The sequence below is a fragment of the Suncus etruscus genome, chromosome 18, assembly GCF_024139225.1.
Source record: "Suncus etruscus isolate mSunEtr1 chromosome 18, mSunEtr1.pri.cur, whole genome shotgun sequence".
Taxonomy (NCBI): Eukaryota; Metazoa; Chordata; class Mammalia; order Eulipotyphla; family Soricidae; genus Suncus; species Suncus etruscus.
Window position 1 is genome coordinate 26,932,874 of NC_064865.1, and position 25,507 is coordinate 26,958,380.

General features: G+C 44.0%; 1 protein-coding gene and 1 non-coding gene across 2 annotated transcripts in view; one reads left to right on the top strand and one right to left on the bottom strand.

Annotated features, from left to right (window-relative positions):
• Positions 1-25,081, bottom strand: part of STK38 (serine/threonine kinase 38) — a 55,460-nt gene extending 30,379 nt beyond the window's left edge. The window contains exons 1-2 of the mRNA XM_049765375.1: positions 25,010-25,081; positions 13,648-13,780 (exon numbers count right to left, since the gene is read on the bottom strand). Of these exons, the coding sequence (XP_049621332.1) occupies positions 13,648-13,778 (131 nt within the window). The 5' untranslated portion in view covers positions 13,779-13,780; positions 25,010-25,081. The remainder of the gene's footprint in view (positions 1-13,647; positions 13,781-25,009) is intronic.
• Positions 14,337-14,440, top strand: LOC125996767 (U6 spliceosomal RNA). Its single transcript, XR_007491447.1, has one exon. It is a non-coding gene; the product is annotated as a U6 spliceosomal RNA (small nuclear RNA).
• Positions 25,082-25,507: the final 426 nt, after the last annotated feature.

Here is a 25,507-nt window from a genome sequence, read left to right on the forward strand (position 1 = left end):
TCGGGGCCAGAGTGCTGGTGCAAGTGGTAAGGCATCTGCCATGCCTTCGCTAGCCTAGGACCGACCTCAGTTGGATCCCCTGACGTTCCATATGGTCCTCCAAGCCTGCCAGGAGTGATTTCTGAGCATAGAGCCAGGAGTAACCATTGAGCGCTGGCGGGTATGACCAAAAATAAATAAACACATAAATAAACAAACAAACAAACAATGTCGGGCCGTGGTGGTGCAAGCGGTAAGGCCTCTGCCTTGCCCTTGCTAGCCTAGGACGGACCTAAGTTGGATCCCCCGGCAGCCCATATGGTCCAAGCCAGGAGCAATTTCTGAGCACATAGCCAGAGCATCACCAGGTGTGACCCCAAAAAACAAATAAATAAAAATAAATGTCATACACAGGGGCTGGAGCAGTGGTGCAGTGGTAGGGCTTTTGCCTTGCATCCTGCTGACCTAGGACAAACTGTGGTTCGATCACCAGGAGTCCCATATAATCCCCAAGTCAAGAGTGATTTCTTTTTTTTGTTTTCTTTTTTTATTTTGGGCCACACCCAGCGACGCTCAGGGGTTACTCCTGGCTATGCACTCAGAAATTGCTCCTGGTTGGGGCTGGAGAGATAGCATGGAGGTAGGGCATTTGCCTTGCATGCAGAAGGACAGTGGTTCGGATCCCAGCGTCCCATATGGTTCCCCCGAGCCTGCCAGGAGCGATTTTTAAGCATATAGTCTGGAGTAATCCCAAAAACAAAAAAACAAGAAAACAGGGTCGGAGAGATAGCATGGAGATAGGGCATTTGCCTTGCATGCAGAAGGATGGTGGTTCAAATCCCGGCATGCCATATGGTCCCGCGAGACTGCCAGGAGCAATTTCTGATGTAGAGCCAGGAGTAACCCCTGAGCGCTGTCAGGTGCAACCCAAAAACCAAAAAAAAAAAGAAAAAAAAGAAATTGCTCCTGGCTTGGGGGACCATATGGAATGCTAGGGATCTAACCGAGATCCATCTTGGGTCAGCCACGTGCACGGTAAATGCCCTACCGCTTCGCCATTTCTCCAGCCTGCCAGGAGCAATTTCTGAGTGCAGACCCAGGAGTAACCCCTGCGCATCACCAAAATAAACAAACAAAAAATGTCATACACATCCTGAAAAAACTCCATGGAACAGCAACACTCTCTCTCTCTCTCTCTCTCTCTCTCTCTCTCTCTCTCTCTCTCTCTCTCTCTCTCTCTCTCTCTCTCTCCTCTCTCTCTCTCTCTCTCTCTCTCTCTCTCTCTCTCTCACACACACACACACACACACACACGCGTGCACACACACACACAGAGAAAATTCTGACAAAAAAACCTCCTAACAGTAATACAGTTGGTATTTTCCCACTCCAATGGGAGCAAAATTAAAATGACTTCTACCATCACTTATGCTCAGGAATGGATCTAAAGGCCTAAGTCAAGAAAGATAGAAAAGGAAACAAGGTATAGATTTTAAAAAATTAAAAAACTATTTGAATATGTAATGATTGTTTACATTGAACATGAGTCTAAACTAACCTGAGGAAATAAAAAATTAACCCTACTAAAATAAGCAAAATCATCAAATTATAGGAATAAAGTCATATGTGCAAGGGGGTGACTAAAAGGGCTAGAGTACATGTATGTATGTGAGAGCCCCACGTTCAATCACTGGCACTCCCTCAAGCAACACCAAGAACACCCTCTGAGCACTTGGCAGGGAGCAACTCCATGCACCAACTATGTCCCCCACAAAAAAGAACAAAAACTTAATTGCATTTCCATATGCTGGCAGCAAACTCAATGATATTGAGGATGGTATTTGGGGACACGTCTGGTAAAACTTTGGGGTTATTCCCGGCTCTATATTCAGAAGTGAATTCTGGCAGAGTATGAGGACGTATGTGGTGCTGGAGATCAAACCAGAGCCAGATGAATTCAAGATAAGCATCTTATCTACTGCACCATCTTTTCAGTCCCTCAATGACATTTTAAAACAATCACTTAGAATAGAATATTTTTTCAATCTTGCCCAGATTGAAGCAAGATGTCTGGTTTGTGGTGAGCCACTGTCAAGAAATAAAATTTATTTCTGGATTTTCCATGGTACTAGTAGAAATAAAATGAGCAACACCAAGCAGAACCCTCTTAAAACATTTACTTCCAATTCAGAATAATACCTTTTCTTCTCTTCTAGAAGACTATCATTGCAATGTTGAGTTTACACTGACATCTGATGAAGGATAATAATGTTACTACCATTCCATGGACAGTCCATATGAATATAGAAAACCTATCTTTCGGCCAGATCCTGTGCATAACAATGAAGAATCACATGATCAAACGCTAAAACACACACACACACACACACACACACACACACACACACGACAGGGACCAAAGAGATAACACAGTGGTAGGGCATTTGCCTTGAACGCAGCAGATCCAGGATGGACAGAGGTTCAAATCCCAGCAAATCATATGGTCCCCTGAGCCTGTCAGGGGCGATTCCTGAGGGCAGAGCCAGGAGTAAACCCTGAGCACTGCTGGGTATGACCCAAAAATCAAAAACAAACGAACAAACAAAAACACACACACTACAAGAAAAAAGTGAATACTTGAGCAAGGACCAAAGTATTAATAGAAGAACAATTATAATAGAACAACTTAGCAAAATGTCCTTTACTACCAAGCACCACTGGTAGTTATTACCCTATGGACAATATCATGGGTGTTGCAAGAAACTGGTTCCTCCAAAACTCGTAAGATTAAAGTTCTCAAGAATCGGGAGTTCAAAGTTAAGATATCAGCAAGGGGACTTCTGAGAATTATGTTATGGGTGATTGTACTTCCACTGTAACTTTACCTTGTCCTCTTTCTTTGCATCTTTGTTCTCATAATTCAAAATTAAAAAAAAAAAAAAAAAAAAAAAAAGAATCGGGGCTGGTGAGGTGGCGCTAGAGGTAAGGTGTCTGCCTTGCAAGTGCTAGTCAAGGAAGGACCATGGTTCCATCTCCCGGCGTCCCATATGGTCCCCCCAAGCCAGGGGCAATTTCTGAGCGCTTAGCCAGGAGTAACTCCTGAGCATCAAACGGGTGTGGCCGAAAAGAAAAAAAAAGAAAAAAAAAGTTCTCAAGAATCAAAGAAAAACATTATTTTTCTCTCATTTGTCACTGGAGGAAAATTCAATCTGGTATAGTCACTATTGTTATAATAAAAACATAGTAAAGTGTGTTTATATTAATAAAGTCTACTAGGGACAGATGAACAAAAAACAATTAAGGTCCACACACTACAAACTATAAAACACTAGAGGCTAGATAGACAGTACAAGAGGTAAAGCTTGCAAGTAACTGATTCCAGTTCAAATCCCTGGTACCATATTTACTGCCCAGAGCATAGTCGGGGATGCTAGTGTGCACAGAACTAGGAATAGTCCCTGAGGAATGCCAGGTGTGCTCCCAAAACCAAGTTTAACAAGGTAAACTATAAAGCATTATAAAGAAAAATTATGGAGCTGTACTATTCACATAAATCAGAAGATTCAACAGTGTTTAGATAACAATTCTCCTTCATTTGATATTGAGATTCAATACATGAATAATCATAATTTCATTAGGTTTTTCTATAGAAATTGAAAAGTTAATTCTAAAATGTATATAGTAAGTGAAAGATATAGTTTGGTGGGATTTGAATTGGAGCTGGCTACACACAAAGCAATTTCCTTCCTTCTTTCCTTCTTCCTTCCTTCCTTCCTTCCTTCCTTCCTTCCTTCCTTCCTTCCTTCCTTCCCTCCCTCCCTCCCAACCTCCCTCCCTTTCTTCCTTCCTCCCTCCCTCCCTCCCTCCCTTCCTTCCTTCCTTCCTTCCTTCCTTCCTTCCTTCCTTCCTTCCTTCCTTCCTTCCTTCCTTCCTTCCTTCCTTCCTTCCTTCCCTCCCTTCCTCCCTGTTTTTTGGGACACACCCGGACAGCTCAGGGGTTACTCCTGGCTCTACGTTCAGAAATTGCTCCTGGCAGGCTCGGGGGACCATATGGGATGCTGTGATTCGAACCACTGTCCTTCTGCATGCAACACCATGCTAGCTCTCCGGGCCCCACAAAGCAATTTTCTTACCCTTCTGTATTATCCATTTGTTTGTTTTTGGATCACACCCTCACACCCAGCGGTGCTCAGGGTTTACTCCTGGCTCTGCACTCAGAAATCACTCCTGGCAGGCTCGGGGGACCATATGGGATGCTGGGATTCGAACTACCATCCATCGTGTGTTGGCTGCATGCAAGGCAAACGCCCTACCTCTGGCCCCACCCTTCTGTATTATCTTTTTAACCCTCCTTGCATACATGAAACAGTGGATCTGATCCCTATTACTGCTAAAATGAAATTAAATTTATATGAAAGTGCACACAATCTAAGATATGTTAAGTCTTGTGAAAGAATGAAAGTTGGGACTTACAACTATGTTATTAGGGAGAGGAGGCTATGAGGAAACTACTTGGCTGTACATACACCACCTAACTTCTAAAATCCACAATAATAAAAGCAGTTCAATGTTACAAAGGCCAATGAAAAAGATCAATAATGGGGGAGATAGTTCAAAGGAGTGATAGGCTGGAGTGATCCCTAACTGGTTCCTGTAGCAAATGGTCCCCAGAATTACCAGGAATAACGCTGAGGCACTGTATTAGCAGTAAGTAGCCCCTAAGCACAGCCAGGTAAAACATCCCACAAAAACATCAATAAAACATTGGAAGGAATATAGAAATAAATACAAAGTTTGTGTTGTCATTTGATTTTCAGCAACAGTGTCAATGTAGTCAAAAGAAAAACATTTTTTGCAGTGAATGCTATTGAAATAAGGAAAATTACATCTCATCTCCCAGCTCAGTGGTAAGAGCATTTGACTGCACATACACACTTAGTAATTCAAGATAAATTCTAAGAACAAATAAATAATCTAAATCTATAAAAGTTCAGGGGCTGAGTGATAGCACAGCCGTAGGGCATTTCTGCCTTGCACCGGATGACCCGGTACAGACCCGGGTTCAATCCTCCAGCATCGCATATGGTCCCCCAAACCATCCTGTAGCAATTTCTGAGTGCAGAGCCAGGAGTAACCCCCAAGCGCCATCAAGTGTGGCCCAAAAATCAATTAAAAAAAAATCTATAAAAGTTTAGGAAGGGGGGCCCGGAGAGATAGCACAGCAGTGTTTGCCTTGCAAGCAGCTGATCCAGGACCAAAGGTGGTTGGTTCGAATCCCGGTGTCCCATATGGTCCCCCCATGCCTGCCAGGAGCTATTTCTGAGCAGACAGCCAGGAGTAATCCCTGAAAACCGCCGGGTGTGACCCAAAAACCAAAAAAAAAAAAAAAAAAAAAAAAAAAGTTTAGGAAGGGGATGCTGAAGAGATAGCACAGTTACCACTGTGATGATTTGCACACGGCCAACCCAGGACCAACCAACAGTGGTTTGATTCTCAGCATCCCATATAGTCTCCCGAGCCTGCCAGGGGTGATTTCTGAGTGCAGAGTCAGGAATAACCCCTTAGCGTCACCAGGTGTGACCCCAAAACAAAAAAAAAGTTCAGAAAGGGGGCTGGAGTGATAGTACAATAGGTACAGCATTTGCTTTACATGTGGCTGAGCCTGGTTCAATCCCTGGTGCCTTATACATTGCCCAGAGAACAGCTAGGAGTAACCCTGAACACCACCAAGTGTAGCAAAAAAAAAAAAAAAACCTTCAGGAGAAAACAGGTTTTTGGGGTTGGTTATTTTGTTTGTTTTGTTGTTTCTTTACTTTGTTTTTGGACCACACCCAACAGTGCTCAGGGGTTATGCCTGGCTCTGCACTCAGGTATAACTCCTGGTGGACTTAGGGGACTATGGAATGCCAGTGATGCTAGGTTGGCCCATAGTATCTCTTGACCCCATAAAGAGTATTTTTGTTTGTTTGTTTTTGGGTCACACCCAGCAGTGCTCAGGAAGAGAATGAGCTGCCTGCCAGAACTGTCATTTATTTTATTTTTGGGGGGGTCACACCCGGCAGTACCCATGGGTTACTCCTGGCTCTACGCTCAGAAATTGCTCCTGGCAGGTTCAGGGGACCATATGGGATGCCGGGATTTGAACCACCAACCTTCTGCATCCAAGGCAAATGCCCTACCTCCATGCTATCTCTCTGACCCCAATAAAGGGTATTTTTAGAACTTGAGCAGACAAAGATTTCTTTGAGGTCATATAATAAATAACTATAACAATAAAAACCTATCAATTAATTTGAAACCTGTTCATCTAAAGACAGTTAATTAAATGAACAGAAAGGCCAGAGAGATAGTGTACTTGTCTTGCATGTGGTTGACCCAGGTGCATCCTAGCACCACGTATAATCTGTGCCCTGAGCCCCGCCAATAGTGATCCCTGAGCAGAGCCAGGAGTCAGTCCTGAGTGTGTCTCAAAACAAACAAACAAATGAGCAGAAGAGTTGGAGAGAGCACTCAAAAGGGTTGAGCACATATTCTGAATGCAGAAGGTTCAATTCCCAGTACTACCTGAGACCCCTCCCAAGCCCACCCACCCAAGCACCACCAATAAGGACCCATGAGTCAAAAACCAAGAGCAGACCTCCAGCACTGTCAGATATGACCCAAAACCAGAAAAGTCAAGGACTGAAACAAACTAAGCATTAGTATCTAGGTATAGATGAAGAACTTCGACAAGTCAATTCTCAACATTTGAAAATGCTTCGCAATAAAAGATACAAAAAAAATCTCATTTAAAAATGTTCCGGAGAGATAGCACAGTGGCGCTTGCCTTGCAAGCCGCCGATCCAGGACCTAACGTGGTTGGTTCGAATCCTGGTGTCCCATATGGTCCCCGTTTCCTGCCAGGAGCTATATCTGAGCAGACAGCCAGGAGTAACCCCTGAGCACTGCCGGGTGTGGCCCAAAAACAAATAAAAATGTTCAAGGGCAGACACCAGGATCTCTAGATACAGAGGTCTGATTTTACCATCCATGACAAAGCAGAAGTCTTCCATACACCACATAAGCACTGAGGGGAGAGTAAATGATCATGCAAGGAGTCTATAGTTAATTCCATGACAGTATACTTCAAGGGTGGAGAATCCCTGTATCTCCTAGGCCAAGGGAATTCCCTCTATAATGTCCCCAATAGTTAGTGTGCCTATGAAGGGGGAAAAGAAAAAAAAAAAAAGCACAAAACAATCCTTTTATCCACTTATATATTTAATTATTGATTGACTTTTTTTTAGTTCTTTATTTTGGGGTAGATATTGAAGTTGATGTCTCCAATTTTATTTTATTTTATCTTTCTCTTTCTTTTGGCACTCTGGCATGGTTTAATTTCAAGACCAAGACTTGTGGTGCTTGTCTTTATTGCTGCAGTGCTCACTGGATATTTTATTTGATATTTCTTTCTGTATTGTTGCAGTGTTTTAATTACCTTTTTCCTGTTCTCTCTCAAACTGAGATTAAAAGCCTCTAGGACTCCGACCATTTTCAGCTTATTTGATTTTTTTTTACCCCATTCTATTGCCTTTTTTTTCCTTCAAACAAAACCACATAACTTGAACTCTCTAGCTCCATCTCTCAAATAGAAGGGGAAACAAGGGAGGTACAAGGACCAAACAGATATATGATCACTAGAAGTAAGCTAGACACAGAAGGGACCACTTACTCTAGCAGCCCAGGGGTAAGGGGGGGATACGGGTTACAGGAAGGGAATGGGGGTGGAGGGAGGACAAATTTGGTGATGGGAATTCCCGATTCAATGTTAATATGTACCTAAAATACTACTGTGAAAGATATGTAAGCCAGGGCCCGGAGAGATAGCACAGCGGTGTTTGCCTTGCAAGCAGCCGATCCAGGACCAAAGGTGGTTGGTTCAAATCCCGGTGTCCCATATGGTCCCCCGTGCCTGCCAGGAGCTGTTTCTGAGCAGACAGCCAGGAATAACCCCTGAGCAACGCCAGGTGTGGTCCAAAAACCAAAAAAAAAAAAAACGAAACAAAAAAAACAAAACAAAAAAAGATATGTAAGCCAATATGGTCAAATAAAAATTAAAAAAAAAAAAAGAAAAATGTCCAAGGGGCTGAAAATGTAGTAGAACAGGTGGGGAACTTGCATTGTGTACAGTCAACCCAACCCGAGCTTGATCTCAGCATCCCATATGGTCCCTAAGCAGAGTAATTCCTGAGTGCAGAGCCAAGTGACCCCTGAGCACTGCCAAATGTGGCCAAGAAAAGGTCAAAAATAAAAATATATAAATAATTTTCAAGAACAACATAAAAGTACCACAAAGGTCTTTTGTTTGGTTTCTTTTTTTCAAGGGGGGCGGCCCACAACCGGCAGCGCTCAGGGTTTATTCCTGGCTCTGGGCCTAGAAATTGCTCCTGGCAGGCTCGAGGGACCATGTGGGATCCCGGGGATCGAACCCGTATCTGTCCAGGGTTGGCTGCATGTAAGGTCCTACTGCTCTGTTATTGCTCCGGCCCCACAAAGGTCTTTCTGTGGTAAAACACAGCCAACAGGAACCCTTACGCAACAGAGCTAAGAGTAGTCTTCAATGTGACACCCAAATCCCAACACTGCCAAAATAGAATAAAACAATGATGAGGTGTCACAAAGACAACTCAAAGGGCTAGAGCACAGATATGCCTACAAGAGACCCAGATTCAATCTTCATCAACTGGTCCCCTGAGCAGCACTAAGACAGACCACAAGAACTGGATTGAGAGTAGCCTCTGAGGTTTAGCAATAAAAACTACAATCATCAAATTAAATAATAGGAAGATCCCACAAGTACTCTATAAAAAGAGCTCAAGTTGTAATAGGGAGATAAAGACAGTACAGTACTCACCTTGCATGCAGTGAACTCATTTGATCCAAGGCACTACAAACGGTTCCCAGAGCAAATAGCCAGGATAGTCTCCTAGCACTGACAAATATGGCTCAATTCCCTACTCCCCCTTAGCCTCAAAATAGCTAAAGTTTAAAATATGAGTGGTCGGGGCCGGAGAGATAGCATGGAGGTAAGGCGTTTGCCTTTCACGCAGAAGGACGGTGGTTCAAATCCCGGCATCCCATATGGTCCCCTGTGCCTGCCAGGGGCGATTTCTAAGCAAAGAACCAGGAGTAACCCCTAGGCACTGCCAGGTGTGACCCAAAAAACAAAAATAAAATAATAAAAGAAAATAAAAGAAAATGAGTGGTCTAAAAGATAGTTCAAAGGACTGAGTGCATGTTTTGCATGCCAGAGGTTCAGATTCATCCCCAAGCACAGTACCACTGAGAAGCCACCCCACCCCCAAGGACAGAATACCACTTGGCCTGATAAAAAATAAATAAATAAATAAATAAAAAAGACGGCCCGGAGAGATAGCACAGCAGCATTTGCCTTGCAAGCAGCTGATCCAGGACCTAAGGTGGTTGGTTAGAATCCTGGTGTCCCAGGCCAGAGAGATAGCATGGAGGTAAAATTTACCTTTCATGCAGAAGGTCATCGGTTCGAATCCTGGCGTCCCATATGGTCCCCCGTGCATGCCAGGAGCAATTTCTGAGCACGGAGCCAGGAAAAAACCCTGAGCACTGCCGGGTGTGACCCAAAAACCACAAAAAAAAAAAAAAAGAATCCTGGTGTCCCATATGGTCCCCCGTGCCTGCCAGGAGCTATTTCTGAGCAGACAGCCAGGAGTAACCCCTGAGCACCGCTGGTGTGGCCCAAAAACCAATAAATAAATAAATAAATAAATAAATAAATAAATAAATAAATAAATAAATAAATAAATAAATAAATAAATAAATAAGACAACATACATGCTAGCAAAAAATGTAAAACAGGAGCCAGAGAGATAGCATGGAGGTAAGTCGTTTGCCTTTCATGCAGGTCATTGGTTCGAATTCCGGCATCCCATATGGTCCCCTGAGCCTGCCAGGAACGATTTCTGAGCCTGGAGCCAGGAGTAACCCCTGAACGCTGCTGGGTGTGACCAAAAACCAAAAAAAAGGTAAAACAATTGAAAACTATGCATTCATTAGTGATTGTAGTTTATAAAAAGGTCTAACAAAACTCCCTGTATGTTTATAGTAAACATATACCTATATATGTTTATAATCTAGCAATTCCATTGCTATATACCCAAGAACTGGAAATAAATGTTCTCAAAAAGATATATGGACAGAATGCATACAAACTTATTCAAAGTAGTTATGGACATAGACTGTAGAATAAAGTTTACAGATTCAAAAGAGGGGGGAATTGGAGGGATAGTATAGAAGGGTAAAGCACTTGCTTTGTATGAAGCCATTCCCATTTCAAGTCTCTAGCACATATAACGGTTCCCTAAGAACTACCAAGAGTCACTCCTGAGCACAGAACCAAGAACGGCCCCAAAACAGAAACTCACATGGTGAAAGGATGGGTTTTGGAACGCTGTATGACTGAAACTCAACCATGAACAACTTAATAACTCTGTAGCTCACAGTGATTCAATAAAAACAATAAATAAATTAGTGAAGACTTGGCATCAGCATTAATTTAGCCCCAATATTAAGATGAGACACTTCTGGGGCCTGAGAGATAACATGGAGGTAAGCTGCTTGCCTTGCATGCAGAAGGACGGTGGTTCGAATCCCAGCATCCCATATGGTCCCCTGTGCCTGCCAGGGACGATTTCTGAGCCTAGAGCCAGGAGTAACCCCTGAGTGCTGCCGGGTGTGACCCAAAAAACAAAAACAAACAAACAAAAAAAAAAAGATGAGACACTTCTGACTGCTCAGCGCTGATTGTAATTTCCTTTGGTTAGAACTAAAGTATCCTTAAGATTGTGAGTTCTGTCCCAATTCAGTGTCTCCCTAAATTGTTTGATTGATGGAGTTTGATCATATGCATTTGTAACAAAAAGTTTAATAATAGATTTAAAGGAGAGAAGAAAAAATAGTCATAAAAATAAATAAAATAAAAGAATAAAATAAGTAAAAGAAAAAGTCATAAAAATAAACAAAAACTTTTAAAAGTTCGAATAGTTTATAAACTATTAGAAACTAATTTAGACATATTCAGAAAACAGGTACTCAGCAGTTTAAAGGAATGAACCATTGCTATAACAGCAGCATGGATGAACTTTAAAAACTTTAGGAGGAGGTGTTGGGTGACAGCTCAGGGTCAGGAGCATAATCCCTGTGTATACCAATCCCTGAGGAGTTCAATCCCCAGCTCCACATGGCCCCAAGTCTCCTGAGCACCTCATCTTGTCTCATCTCCCTTCTCCTCCCTTCTCTTCTCCCCTCTCTAGTCCTCTCCTTTCCTTCCTCTATCCCTCCCCTCCCTTCTTCCCTACCTCCTTTTTGCCTTTCTCCTTCCCTCCCTCCTTTTTTTCTTCTTCGTTCAGTAGAGAAACTCCCTAATAGTTCTCAAGGGATCTTAGGGTCACTCCCAGTTACTCTTGACCAACCAAGCCAAAAGGTTTAATGCTCAAGCCTAGTGACAGGTCACATCCAATGTTGCTCCAGGGCTTCCAGAGCTACAAAGGATCACCTGGTGCTAAAGATTAAACTCAAGGTCTTGAGCATGCAAGGAATATGCCTCTGATCTGACCTTGGCCCAGAGAGGTTTAAATTTCACAATATACATTTGGAGGCCAGAGCAATAACACAGTGGGTAGGGCATTTGCCTTGAATGCAGCCAACTCAGGTCAATCCCCAGCATCCTATATGGTTCTCCGAACCTGCCAAAAGTAATTTCTGAGCACAGAGCCGTGAGTAACCCCTGAGTACCAATGGGTGTGGCCAAAAAATACACACACACACACACACACACACACACATACACACACACACAAACTTGTTGGAGCTAGAGCAATATAGCAGGTAAGGTGCATACCTTGTATGTGGCTGGCCCAGGTTCTATCCCTCGTATCCCTTATGATCAGTCCCCTAAGCCTGCTAGAATAATTCCTGAATGCAGATCCAGGAGTCACTACTGAGCAATGGTTGGTGGGAACCCCAAAACAAAACAAAACAAAACTGACTCTCAGGCTGCAGAGTGCCCAACCCTAAGATATCCAGCACTGTGGAGGGAGGAAAGTAAGGAGGCTGACTTGCCCACATTTCAATAACTTTACTGATGCTGGAAAAAAAAATCTGACATGGCCAGGAATATGCTCAGTGATAAAGACCTTGCCTTACATGTGGTTAACCCTGATTTGCTCCCCAGCACATCATATCCTGAATACACAGCAAAGAGCAGATCTGCAGCACCACTGGGTGTGGCCCAAACCAACCCCACCCTCTAAAATTGGACGAAATTAGATTTTACCAATTAACTATTCTTTCAAATATTCTGTACTCCTGAATATTTACTTAATAAATACTAGGGTAAAGTTTTCTTTTTTGGGGGGAAGGGAGTTGGCTTTTGGGTCACATCCAGTGGCACTCAGGGGGTACTCCTGGATCTGCGCTCAGAAATAGCTCCTGGCAGGCTCAGAGGACCATATGAGACGCTGGGATTCAAACCACCATCCATCCTAGGTCGGCTACGTGCAAAGCAAACACTCTACCACTGTGCTATCTCTCCAACCCCTAGGGTAAGGTTTTCATTATGAATTACTAAATGAAGAGTACACCAGACCAACAATGAGAGCTGCTATTACTACCATGAAGTGATAACTATGGTGTGAAACACAATTAATAAACACTCATAGGCTACATCTAATACATAGCAATCCTGGAAGACAGATAAGTATTACCCCATTTTCCTGAAGAGGGAAATGATATACAGAAAAACTAGGAAACTTGTTTCAACCTCATACAGATTTTACTAAATATAAATACTGAAGTCATATTATATATAGGCTGACCTTTTCATTATATCACACTTTTATCAAAGTTATACTTAACAGGGGCCAGAAATGTGGCTAGTAGTAGGGTGTCTGCCTTGCACACGCTAGTCTAGGACAGACCACGATTCGATCCCCCTGCGTCCCATATGGTCCTCCAAGCCAGGAGCGATTTCTGAGCGCATAGCCAGGAGTAACCCCCGAGTACCAATGGGTGTGGCCAAAAAATACACACACACATACACACACACACACACATACACACACACACAAACTTGTTGGAGTTAGAGCAATATAGCAGGTAAGGCCAAAAAAACAAAAAAAAATTTTATATATATATATATATTTTTTTTTTATTAAAGTTATACTTGGGGCCAGAGAGACAGCATGAAGGTAAGGCATTTGCCTTTCATGCAGAAGGACGGTGGTTCGAATCCCGGCATCCCCTGTGGTCCCCCAAGCCTGCCAGGGGCAATTTCTGAGCGTAGAGCCAGGAGTGGCCCCTAAGTGCTGCCGGTTGTGACCCAAAAAACAAAAACAAAAACAAAAAGTTATACTTAACAAAATCCCATGACCTGACTCAAATAATTTTTTTATTTACTACAAAAAATTTTATCATATTGGCCAATAGAAAAAATAAGTAGGGTACTAGCAAGGGCTTTAAAATTCTACTGTCATTCATTTCAACCAACATGACTGCTGCTATTCTTATCTCCTTTCAACAATATTATGTGCTTTACATTACTTGATATGAATGCCATAACCATAACTTAAACTTTCTCAAACCAAAATTCTTTACCTCATTTCTCGTTCTTCATGTTGAGCGATAAGGTTGCTATAAAAATTCTCCAGTGTCACTTTGGTCATTGTCACCCTTTCCTTTGTGTGATTACTCATTGACGAACAAGGTGTTGAGCCTGTCATTGCCATGGCTGCTAGATAACAAAATAAATAAATAAGTAAATAAATAAATAAAAAGGCTTTAGTTCAGAGCTAAAATTCTAACAACTATGCGTTATCCAACTATTGGTAATAACATAACTATCACATTCCTGGAGGACAAAGTAGTAACAAAAGCTAATAAAAAAATCTTGGTAAAATAAATATATACTAAAGACCCTGTATATACTATAACTCTATGATACATACTAAAACCCCTGGGTATAAGGCAAAGAGAATTCGTCATGTATTGGTTATAAAGAGAATATGCACCAGAATCTGTATTTCTGAGAGGATCTTCATTATGCCATTATTTGTCTTATAGGAAGATAAGGTAATTCAATAAAGAAATAAAATATTGTGAATACTACTAAGAAATATGTAGTAGTCAGAAATAATAAAAGCAACTGAATGAATACAGTACTACATGTATTTAAAAATCTAGCTTTATGGGCTGGAGAGAATTTAGCTGGTATGACGCGTGTCTGCTCTGAGTATCTCCAGGTGTGGCCCAAAAAACCAAAAATAAAATAAATAAAACCTAGATTTGTGCTCACTTTGGCAGCACATATACTAAAATTGAAACAATACAGAAAACAGTATGGCCCCTGCGCAAGGATGACACACAAATTCATGAAGCATTCCATGTTTTTACAGAAAAAAAAACTAGATTTGTGGGCTGGAGTGACAGCACAGCTGGTAGGGAAGTTTGCCTTGCATGCAGCTTTTTAGGAGTGATTTCTGAGCCCAGAGCCAGGAGTAACCCCTGAGCACAGCCAGATGTAGCCCAAAAGCCAAAACAAACAAAAACCACTAAAGTTTGTGGTTTGTTTTTGTTTTCTGGGGCTATACCCAGTGACGCTCAGGAATTATTCCTGGCTCTGCTCTAAGGGATCACTCCCAGCAGGTTTAAGGGATCATGAGGTGTCAAGGATCAATAGGGTTGGCCAGGTGCAAGACAAGCTCCCTACCCACTGTATTATCTATTCAGTACTACTGCACTAAAGCTCCTCTAGCATTGTGGAGATTTTTTTTTTTTTTTTGGTTTTTGGGTCACACCTGGTGGTGCTCAGGGGTTACTCCTGGCTGTCTGCTCAGAAATAGCTCCTGGCAGACACGGGGGACCATATGGGACACCGGGATTCGAACCAACCACCTTTGGTCCTGGATAGGCTGCTTGAAAGGCAAATGTCACTGTGCTATCTCTCTGGGCCCATTGTGGAGATTTTTTAACTGTTTGTTTTTGAGTCACAGCTGGCAGTGCTCAGAGGTTACTACTGCATGGCTCTGAGCTCAGAACTTGCTCCTGGCAGGCTCAGGGGATTGAACCACCATTCATCCTGAATCGGCTGCATGCAAGGCAAACGCCCTACTGCTGCATTGCGGTTTTTGTTTGGTTAGTTGATTTTTGTTTTTTTGGGCCCATCCAGTGACACTCAGGGGTTATTGCTAGCTCTGTATTCAGGAATTACTCCTGGCAACCTCAGAAGACATATGGAATGCCAGAATCAAGCCTGGATGGACTGTGTGCAAGGCAAAAGTCCTACCCACTGTGCTCAGGTCCCATAGCTTTGTTTAAAAAAAAAAAAAAAGAGCGCTAGAGATATCTCTACATCACAGGAGATTAAAGCACTTCCCTTGCACAGAGATATCCCAGATTCAATCCCAGACATTGCAAATGATTCTCTGAATGATCATGGAGCACCAAGCCAGGACTAAGTCCAGGTGCGGTCCCAAAACCCAGAAAAAAAAAAAAAAAAAAAGAGCAATAACAATAATATAAATAAATAAAACATGCTGTAGCAAAAACAATGTAATAAAGACAGTATAATTCTTTGCTATCTAGAAATCTACTTCAAAGAAATAAATGGTCTATAAGGATTCCTATACTACAAAATTGATTTAAGACAGCATTGTGGGGCCGGAGAGAAAGCATGGAGGTAGGGCGTTTGCCTTTCATGCAGAAGTACAGTGGTTCGAATCCCAGCATCTCATAAGGTCCCCTGACCCTGCAAGGAGTGATTTCTGAGTGTAGAGCCAGGAGTAACCCCTTAGCGCTGCCGGGTGTGACTCCCCCCCCTCCCACAAAAAAAGACAGCATTGTAACAAGAAAATAAATCAAAATATAACTTGACTGTTCAAAACTAAACAAAAATTTATTTTTAGAAGTCCAAGACGAGGGGCCGGGCGGTGGCGCTGGAGGTAAGGTAAGCCTTACCTGCGCTAGCCTAGGAGACGGACCGTGGTTCGATCCCCCGGCGTCCCATATGGTCCCCCAAGCCAGGAGCGACTTCTGAGCGCATAGACAGGAGTAACCCCTGAGCGTCACCGGGTGTGGCCCAAAAACCAAAAAAAAAAAAAAAAAAAAGAAGTCCAAGACGAGGGCCCGGAGAGATAGGCGGCGTTCGCCTTTCAAGCAGCCGATCCAGGACCTAAGGTGGTTGGTTCGAATCCCGGTGTCCCATATGGTCCCCTGTGCCTGCCAGGAGCTATTTCTGAGCAGACAGCCAGGAGTAACCCCTGAGCACGGCTGGGTGTGACCCAAAAAAAACAAAAAAAAAAGTCCAAGAGAAATAATATATATTCAAATGTTTGCGGTCAGGGGAAACATTTACAATATAAATTTAAAAATGTTACAAAGGCGGCCCAGAGAGATAGCACAGTGGAGTTTGCCTTGCAAGCAGCCGATCCAGGACCAAAGGTAGTTGGTTCGAATCCGGTTGTCCCATATGGTCCCCCGTGCCTGCCAGGAGCTATTTCTGAGCAGACAGCCAGGAGTAACACCTGAGCACCGCCGGGTGTGACCCAAAAAACAAACAAACAAACAAACAAACAAAAGTTACAAAGGGGCCAGAGTGATAGTACACTTGCCTTGAATTCAAATTCAATTCCCAGTAACCCAAATGGTCCCTTACCCCACCAGGAGTAGTCCCTGAGCAAAGAACCAGAAGTAAGTCCCAAGCACAGCCAGGTCTAGCCCAAAATCCAAAAGAAAGAAAGTTAAAAATAAAAATTACAGGGGCCCGAGATATAGCACATCAGTAGAGCATTTGTCTTGCAGACAGCCAACCCAGGATCAAAGGTGGTTCGATTCCCAGCGTCCCATATGGTCACCCATGCCTGCCAGCAGTGATTTCTGAGCAGATAGTCTGGAGTAACCCCTGAGCACTGCTGGGTATGGCCAAAAACCAATAAATACATAAATAAATAAAAACTACAATATACAATGCACAATATGTACAATATAATTTCAATTGTTTGTGTCTAATATACAGCAGAGAATTATTAGAAATAAATAAAAGTGGGGCCAGAGAGATAGCATGAAGGTAAGGCATTTTTGCCTTGCATGCAGAAGAACGGTGGTTCGAATCCTGGCATCCCATATGGTCCCCCGTGTCTACCAGGAGCGATTTCTGAGCATAGAGCCAGGAGTAACCCCTGAGCGCAGCTGGGTGTGACCCAAAAACAAAAACAAAAAATAAATAAATAAAAGTTATAAATGGCTTAACTCTAGGCAGTAAAATACATTATATTTATTTAACTGTTTTTGTACTTTTTAGATTAAAATCCAGGCCCTCATCTAAAGCAAGCCATGCATTCTACTCCTGAATTACATCCCTGGCCCCACTAGTCATTCTATTCTTGTTTGGGCTATTCATATTTTGTGTATTTTCTTCAATATATAATATCAACATTACATTAACAAAAATATTTACATTTACAACTTCCACAGGCTTGAGAGACACTACAGCAGGGAAAGGTTTGCCTTATAGCAAAATTCAGCCTTGACCCTGCAACCACATAAGGTCCCGAGTCAAAAGTAAGTACTGGGGCCAGAGAGATAGCATGGAGGTAAGGCGTTTGCCTTTCATGCAGTAGGTCAGTGGTTTGAATCCCGGATTAATCCCGGTAACCCATATGGTCCACCGAGCCTGCCAGGAGCGATTTCTGAACATAGAGCCAGGAGTAACCTCTGAGCTGCCAGTTGTGGACCCCCCCCCCCCGAAAAACAAAATAAACTAAGTCCTGAGCACAGCCAGGTGTGACAAATATATGTATGTATGTGTGTGTACATACATCTGTATACATAAACTTTTAAAAATATTTGTAATCGGGCCCAGAGATAGCACAGCAGTGTTTGCCTTGCAAGCAGCCGATCCAGGACCCAAGGTGGTTGGTTCGAATCCCGGTGTCCCATATGGTCCCCCGTGCCTGCCAGGAGCTATTTCTGAGCAGACAGCCAGGAGTAACCCCTGAGCACCGCCGAGTGTGGCCCAAAAAAAACAAACAAACAAACAAACAAAAAAAAAATATATATATATATATATTTGTAATGTGTATGGTTTTCGACAGGGGTCTCAAACTAGCAGCCCGTTTGCGGCCCTCTATACAACATTTTGTGGCCCATGGCTAGCCTTCAAATATCACAGTATTCACGATTATTTGCTTACCAAATAATTGCAATAAATATCGCATTAGTCAGGGCCGGCGAGGTGGCGCTAGAGGTAAGGTGTCTGCCTTGCAAGCGCTAGCCAAGGAAGGACCGGGGTTTGATCCCCGCGTCCCATATGGTCCCCCCAAGCCAGGGGCAATTTCTGAGCCCTTAGCCAGGAGTAACCCCTGAGCATCAAATGGGTGTGACCTGAAAAAACAAACCAAAAAAATCGAATTAGTAAGAAAAAAATCGCATTAAGCATTCGCATACCCGAGCAGTTTCGTACGGGGTATACAAATGTTTAATGTGATTTTTTTTACAATTTTTTTCTTACTAATGCGATTTTTTATTGCGAATATCCGGTAAGCAAATAATTGCGAATACTTTGCACCTAGTGCAGACGTCATTTCCGCTGCTCCTGCCCGCTATCCCTTGCATTATCGGAGGCCTTAAGAGAGAGAAGTTTATTACAGAATTAGATTTTGTCATACCTTCATCATGACTTCATCAAAGCCTGCAGTGAAGAGAAAGATTGATGGCGAGCACATACAATTTCAGGAAAAGTGGGAGACGCAGTATATCTTTGTTGAGCACAGGGGCATCCACACATGTCTTATTTGCTCAGAGAAAGTTGCAGGGCACAAGAAATATAACTTAAAACGCCATTATTCAACTAAACATGCTGAGGAATGTGCAAAATATCAAAGAAATGAGAGAGCCAAGCAGGTTGCCAGTCATAAAGCATGTCTAATGAGGCAACAAGATTTCTTCAAGAAAGCAACCAAAGAGAATGTTGCATCAGTCGAAGCTAGTTACATGGTTAGTAAGATGATTGATAAGGCAGGAAAACCATTCACGGGAGAGTTTGTTTAAAAAAAAAATGCATGTTACAGGCTGCAAGTATTATCTGTCTGAAAAAGGTCAGTTTAGCAAAATCAGCCTTTCTGCCAACACTGTGGCAGAGTGCATTTCTGACATGTCAAGTGACATTTATCATCAACTGTGTGAGAAAGCCAAATGTTTTGATGCATACTCAGTTGCTCTTGACGAGGGCATAGATATAACAGACACTGCGCAGCTCACAATTTATGTCTGTGGTATTGATTGCAATTTTGAATTGACAGAGGAGCTGCACACAATAATTCCAATGCATGGCCAGACCACCGCTAATGAGATATTTCGGCATCTATGTGATGCCATTGAGAATGCAGTTTGCCATGGAAGAGGTTTGTTGGAATAAGAACCGATGGAGCGCCATCGATGACAGGGAGGAAAAATGGACTGGTGACACTTGTTCAAAAAAAACTTGAAGAGGAGGGTGTAGAGAAAGCCACTGCTCTTCATTGTATTATCCATCAGCAGGCCCTTTGCAGTAAATGCCTGCCGGGTGACAATGTGATGTGTGTTGCTGTGAAATGCATCAACCAAATCAAATCCAGGGGCTTAAAGCACAGGAGGTTCCGTGCTTTTTTAGAGGAAATGGAACCAGAGTATGGAGGTGTGCTCTATTTCACAGGGGTACGTTGGCTTAGCAGGAGAAATGTCCTGAAAAGATTTTTTGAGTTGAGAGAAGTGGAAGCCTTCACGGAGAAGGATAGGAATGCTGTTTTTGAGTTGAGTGATCACAAATGGCTCATGGACTTAGATTTTCTTGTTGACATCACACATAAGCTGAATGTACTAAACAAGATGCTACAAGGCCCGGGGCAGCTTATCAGTGCTGCCTATGACAACGTGAGAGCATTCTCCACAAAACTTGTGTTATGGAAATCCCAGCTCTCTCAGACAAACCTTTGCCATTTCCCAGCATGCAAGGAACTTGTGGATGCAGGCATACCATTCAGTGGTGAGAAATATGTTGATGCTATTTTTAAGCTAGAGAAGGAATTTGATCGCAGATTTGCAGACTTCAAAAAGCACAGAGCCACTTTCCAAATTTTTGTGGACCCCTTTTCCTTTGATGTGCAAGATACCCCTCCTGTGCTTCAAATGGAGCTCATTGACCTGCAATGCAACTCTGATCTCAAAGCCAAGTTCAGGGAGATTAGTGAAAATGCAAACATGCATGGGCAATTTTTGAGAGAATTGCCCCCCAGCTTCCCTGAGCTTTCCCGAATGCCTTTTTGGGAGCACATATTTATGTGAAAAGTTATTCTCCACATTGAACTTCAATAAGTCAAAGTACAGGTCTAGACTTAATGGTGATCATCTTCAAGCCATACTGAGGGTCTCAACTGCTTCCTCTCTAAAGCCAAATGTGGTTCAGATTTGCGAGAAGAAGGGTTGTCAAGTCTCTGGCAGCAAGGAATAGGCAAAAGATGCCACGTTCAGAAGAACTGTTCATGATCTTCACTCAATGTTCTATTCATGTTCAGAAGAAATAATTAAAACTGTTAATAATGACGTTTGAGGACTTTTTTTGTGTGAAATCCTTTATGCGGCCCTGCCTCACCCCGACTTTGCCTCCTGCAGCCCCCAGGTAAATTGAGTTTGAGACCCCTGGTTTACGACATGTCTTATAATGATATTTGATAAATGTCTTCTATTTAAATTTGCAAGTAGGGTCAGAGCACTAGTACAGCGATGATGGTGCTTGCACCTGGTCAACCCCAGTTCGATCCCTGGTTACCCAAATGGTTCCCAAGCCTGCCAAGAGTGATTCCTGAGTGCAGTGTGAGAACTAACTCCTGAGCACTTCTAGGCATGTCCCAAAATTTTTTTTAAATTAAAAAAAAAAATTGCCAAGTGGGGGGAGTGGTAGCACAGTGGCAGGGCATTTGCCTTGCATACAGCTAACCCAGGATGAACATGGGTTCAATCCCTGGCATCCCATATGGTCCCCCAAGCCAGGGGCAATTTCTGAGTGCAGAGCAAGGAGTAACCCCTGAACGCCATCAGGTGTGACTCCCCTCCAAAAAAAAATTTTTTTTCCAAGCTAAAGCAAAAACCTCAGGTCAGTCCAGGGTTGGTCAGATGTAAGGCAAAAGCCCTACTGCTGTGCTATGTCTCTGGCCCCTTTATTAGAAATAATGATTCATTTTAGTGATGTCTTGCACACGGCCAACACAGGACAGACCCTAGTTCGAATCCCAGCATCCCATATGGTCCACAGAGCCTGCCAGGAGCGACTTCTGAACATAGAGCCAGGAGTAACCTCTGAGCACCACCGAGTGTGACCCAAAAACCAAAAACAAACAAACAAAAAGCAATGAATTTTTTTTTGGGGGGGAGTCACTCCCGGCAGCGCTCAGGGGTTACTCCTGGCCCTCTGATCAGAAATTACCCTGGCAGGCTCGGGGGACCATATGGGATGCCGGAATTAGAACCACCGTCCTTATGCATTCAAGGCAAACGCGCTACTTTCATGCTATCTCTCTGGCCCAAAGCAATGAATTTTATTTTTTTTAGTTACACATATGAGATAATAAACTCAAACAAGATCTACATCTTATTGAACATTTCCTCCTAAATCTGAATCCCATCTTCCCACAGGTACTTTTACAAGTCTGTATCATCAAAGTTAGTCACATTGCTCACTTTGACTTGCTCAAATGTTGGTAATAGTGCTCAATATTTAATTTCTTTCTTATTTCTTATTTCCTTCCCAATATAAAGCTGAATGTAAATCAAAAGGGGCCAAGGCCATTTTCAAAGATAATACATTTTCTGTAAAGTTTTCTTAATACTAAGATTTCTTGATACTAAGAAGCCTTTTAAAGCTAAGGCTTTTGGAGGCGGAGCAATAGCACAGCGGTAGGGCATTTGCCTTGTACGTGGCTAACACAGGACAGACCCCAGTTCAATTCCCGGCATCCCATATGGTCCCCTGAGCCTGCCAGGAGCGACATCTGAGCACAGAGCCAGGCAATAGTAACCCCTGACTGCCGCCAGGTGTGACCTCAAAAAAAAAAAAAAAAAATTTAAAGCTAAGGCTTTCAAAGACTATGTACACACTCATTAATAAGGAAAAAAGGCAAAATAAAACCATCATTTAAAAAAAGTTAGTTGGGGGAAATCACATAAAGAATGATCTTTTCGGGCCCGGAGAGATAGCTCAGCGGCGTTTGCCTTGCAAGCAGCTGATCCAGGACCAAAGGTGGTTGGTTCGAATCCCGGTGTCCCATATGGTCCCCCGTGCCTGCCAGGAGCTATTTCTGAGCAGACAGCCAGGAGTAACCCCTGAGCACTGCCGGGTGTGGCCCAAAAACCAAAAAAAAAAAAAAAAAAGAATGATCTTTTCAAAGCAGAGATTCAATAATCAAGACTTGACTTTAGAGTCATGCATTTTGATTCATGATATGCTAAATAATCAGTAGCCATAAATTAGTGACACTGTATTCATGTATTCAGTTCTTAAGATAGAATAATAAATATAAAGAAACATCACTACAGAAAAGCTTCTGCTGTTACAAAAGCAAACTCAAATAATTTTAGGATAACAGTAGAAGAAATTTTTTTTACCTCTGGTTTATGAAGTCTGGGTGTGGTTCCTTATTTGTCAGCCTGTACCCCTCCACCCACAATGAAAACCACATGTACTGAGTTTGGTGAAGAAACTCTAAAACCAGATTTAAAAACAAGTCTAAAGCAAGTGAGGGCTCTGTACTCCTCCATAATCTAAAAAACTTCTGGAAACCTATGCATTTAATACAACAGCCACATTTTAAGAACTGAAATTATTTCAACATAAAGATCCAACAACTAAAAAGTATTTAAACCTAAAACAATGCTTTCATATAATAGGTCATTAAAAAAGAGCAGGTTAAGCAAGTTATGATTTTCAGTTGTCAAAAAAGCTGAAGAACGGGGCCGGGCGGTGGCGCTGGAGGTAAGGTGCCTGCCTTGCCTGCGCTAGCCTAGGACGGACCTTGGTTCGATCCCCCGGCGTCCCATGTGGTCCCCCAAGAAGCCAGGAGCAACTTCTGAGCGCATAGCCAGGAGTAACCCCTGAGCGTCACAGGGTGTGGCCCAAAAACCAAAAAAAAAAAAAAAAGCTGAAGAACAAAGATTACATTTCTGACAGATAACAGAAAAAATGAGGACAGGAGTAGAAGTGTATTTCATATCCATTTAAGTCACTGGCCTAACTTCCTACACCTTCAAAACAGATCCATATGAGATTAAGTGCACTCAAAGATGCGTATATATTCGACCAACAAATTTTCTAGAAGAGTGATTTTTCAACTTTCACATAGTCTCTAATGTAATGGCAAAGGTAGTACTTAGCCTTCCTTCTAATTTTTCTTTAAAACTTCCTCCTTCTTTTACTCCACTCATAGTTTAGCCCAATTCCTAATAATTTTTTAACAAAAAAATACAATGACTACTGCACAATAAAAACTGGGAGACCTATTGGAGCTAGAGAAATAGTATAATGGGTAGGGTACTTCTTTTGTACACAGCCACCCAGGTTCAAGACCCAACTTCCCATGCGGTCTCCAGAACTTTGCCAGAAATGATCTGTGAGCACAGAGCCAGGAGTAACCCATGGATACCGCCAAGTATAACTCAAAAACAAAGAAAAAGCCCAAAAACGTAAATTTAGAGACTTATGGGTCAGCCAGGTACATTTTATAGTGCTTTAGCTCATTCTCGAGATCATTCAAGTCTTAATGTACTAACCCTCCAGGTCATTGGAAACTCCTATTTGCTTTATTCTCTTACTTTGCAGAACTAGCCTATAGTAGGTAGGAAACATTTTTTTTTTAAATAAAAGTGTTTAATATGGAACAGAACAGGATCCTCATAAAATCAGAGTACAGCAAATATTTAGAAGATCAAGTGAAAAACTAAAACGTAGTTTTAGTCGATCAAGATAGCCATGCCTGATTGACTAATGACTTTACAATGGCACTCTGTTATCTCTCTAAATATTCCTTCTCATTATTTCTTTGGGGCAGACAATCCACTAACTTTCACTCTTCCCTCAGGACAATTCGACATGGGGGGGGGCTGGGAGGGTGGAGAGCAGTTAAGAGTATATTCCTTCAAAATCGCCTATCAAGTTTATCCTCCGGAGCTATCTAAGTCACTGGCCCCACCTGAATAACCTTCCTCCCGGGCTTCTCTACTAGGCACCTCATAAAAGACTCACTTAGGGAAATGGTCGGGGTTGGTTTGGTTTTGTTAGGTTCCCATCGATCATTACTGGGTGCTGCGTGGTGGGTGCGTGCGGGGCAGGGGGCATGGAATGCTTTTCTCTGCAAAGCCCTGAGCGTTTGGGGCTGGCTGCCCGGGGATCCCGAGCGATCCCCGCGAGGGTGGCAACGGAGGCGGCGGGAATGGGGCGATCCTGAGTCGGAGCCGGGGGCGAGGTGGCTCGGGGCGGCCTCCACGCCACCTTCCTGGGAGCTACGGGGAAAAGAAGCACAAGCCAGGGCCAGGGAGGCCTGGCGGCGGCGGGAGGAACCCGGCTCGACCCCCGGCGTCCCCGGGGTCCCAGCAGCCTGCAGGGCGACTTCTGAGCGCAGACACCGCGGGGTGTGGCCCCCGAAACCGATCGGGAATCGTGCCGACGAGCGAAAGCACCGGCGCAGCGCCAGAGCGAGCTCCCGGGCTCGGCCGACGGCGGGGGCGGCCCTCGACCCCAGCGCGCCTCTCCGCCCGGGCGCTCAGAGCTCGCTAAGCGGGCTGAAGGGCCGGCTCGAGGGGCCGCACCCCGGAGGAGGAGGAGAGGGGAGACCCGGTCGGAACCGAAGGCTCGCGGCTCGCGACGGGAAAGGCCGGGGGGGCCGGGGCCGAGCGCGACGGAGCCCCGGACCTCCCGGCCCGGGCTGAGTCCAGACACTCACCAGAGCCCGGGGGCGGCGGGGCCGCGGAAGTCCCGGCGCGGCGGCGGCGGCGGCCAGCTGGCCCGGGAGGGAGGGACGGGGCGGGGCGGAGCGGGGCGGGGCGGGAGGGACTCGCGGGGGTCTGAGCGAGGGCAGTGAGCAGTGCTGGGGCGGTCGCCGCCGAGGACACAACAGGAAGCGCCCACACGCCGGAAGAGACGGCGGCGCGGAGGGGCCAAGAGAGTCGAGTCGAGTTCCCCCCCCTCGCACCCCCCCCCCGCCCGCCGCGGAGAGGGGGCTGGAGCGGCGGCCCGGGACGGGGACTGCGCAGGCGCGACTCGACTCTGCCCCCCCCCCCCGCATGCTGCGGCACTGCGCCTGCGCTGCCCCACCCCCCTGGCTTCCTTCCGCTCCGCCCCTTCTGTCCCGACCAGATTGCCCCATGGAGCCGCAGCTCTGTCTTCTTGAGGCCTCTGTCTCGGTGGGGTGGACTGGGAAAGGTTCCCTCTGGGTTT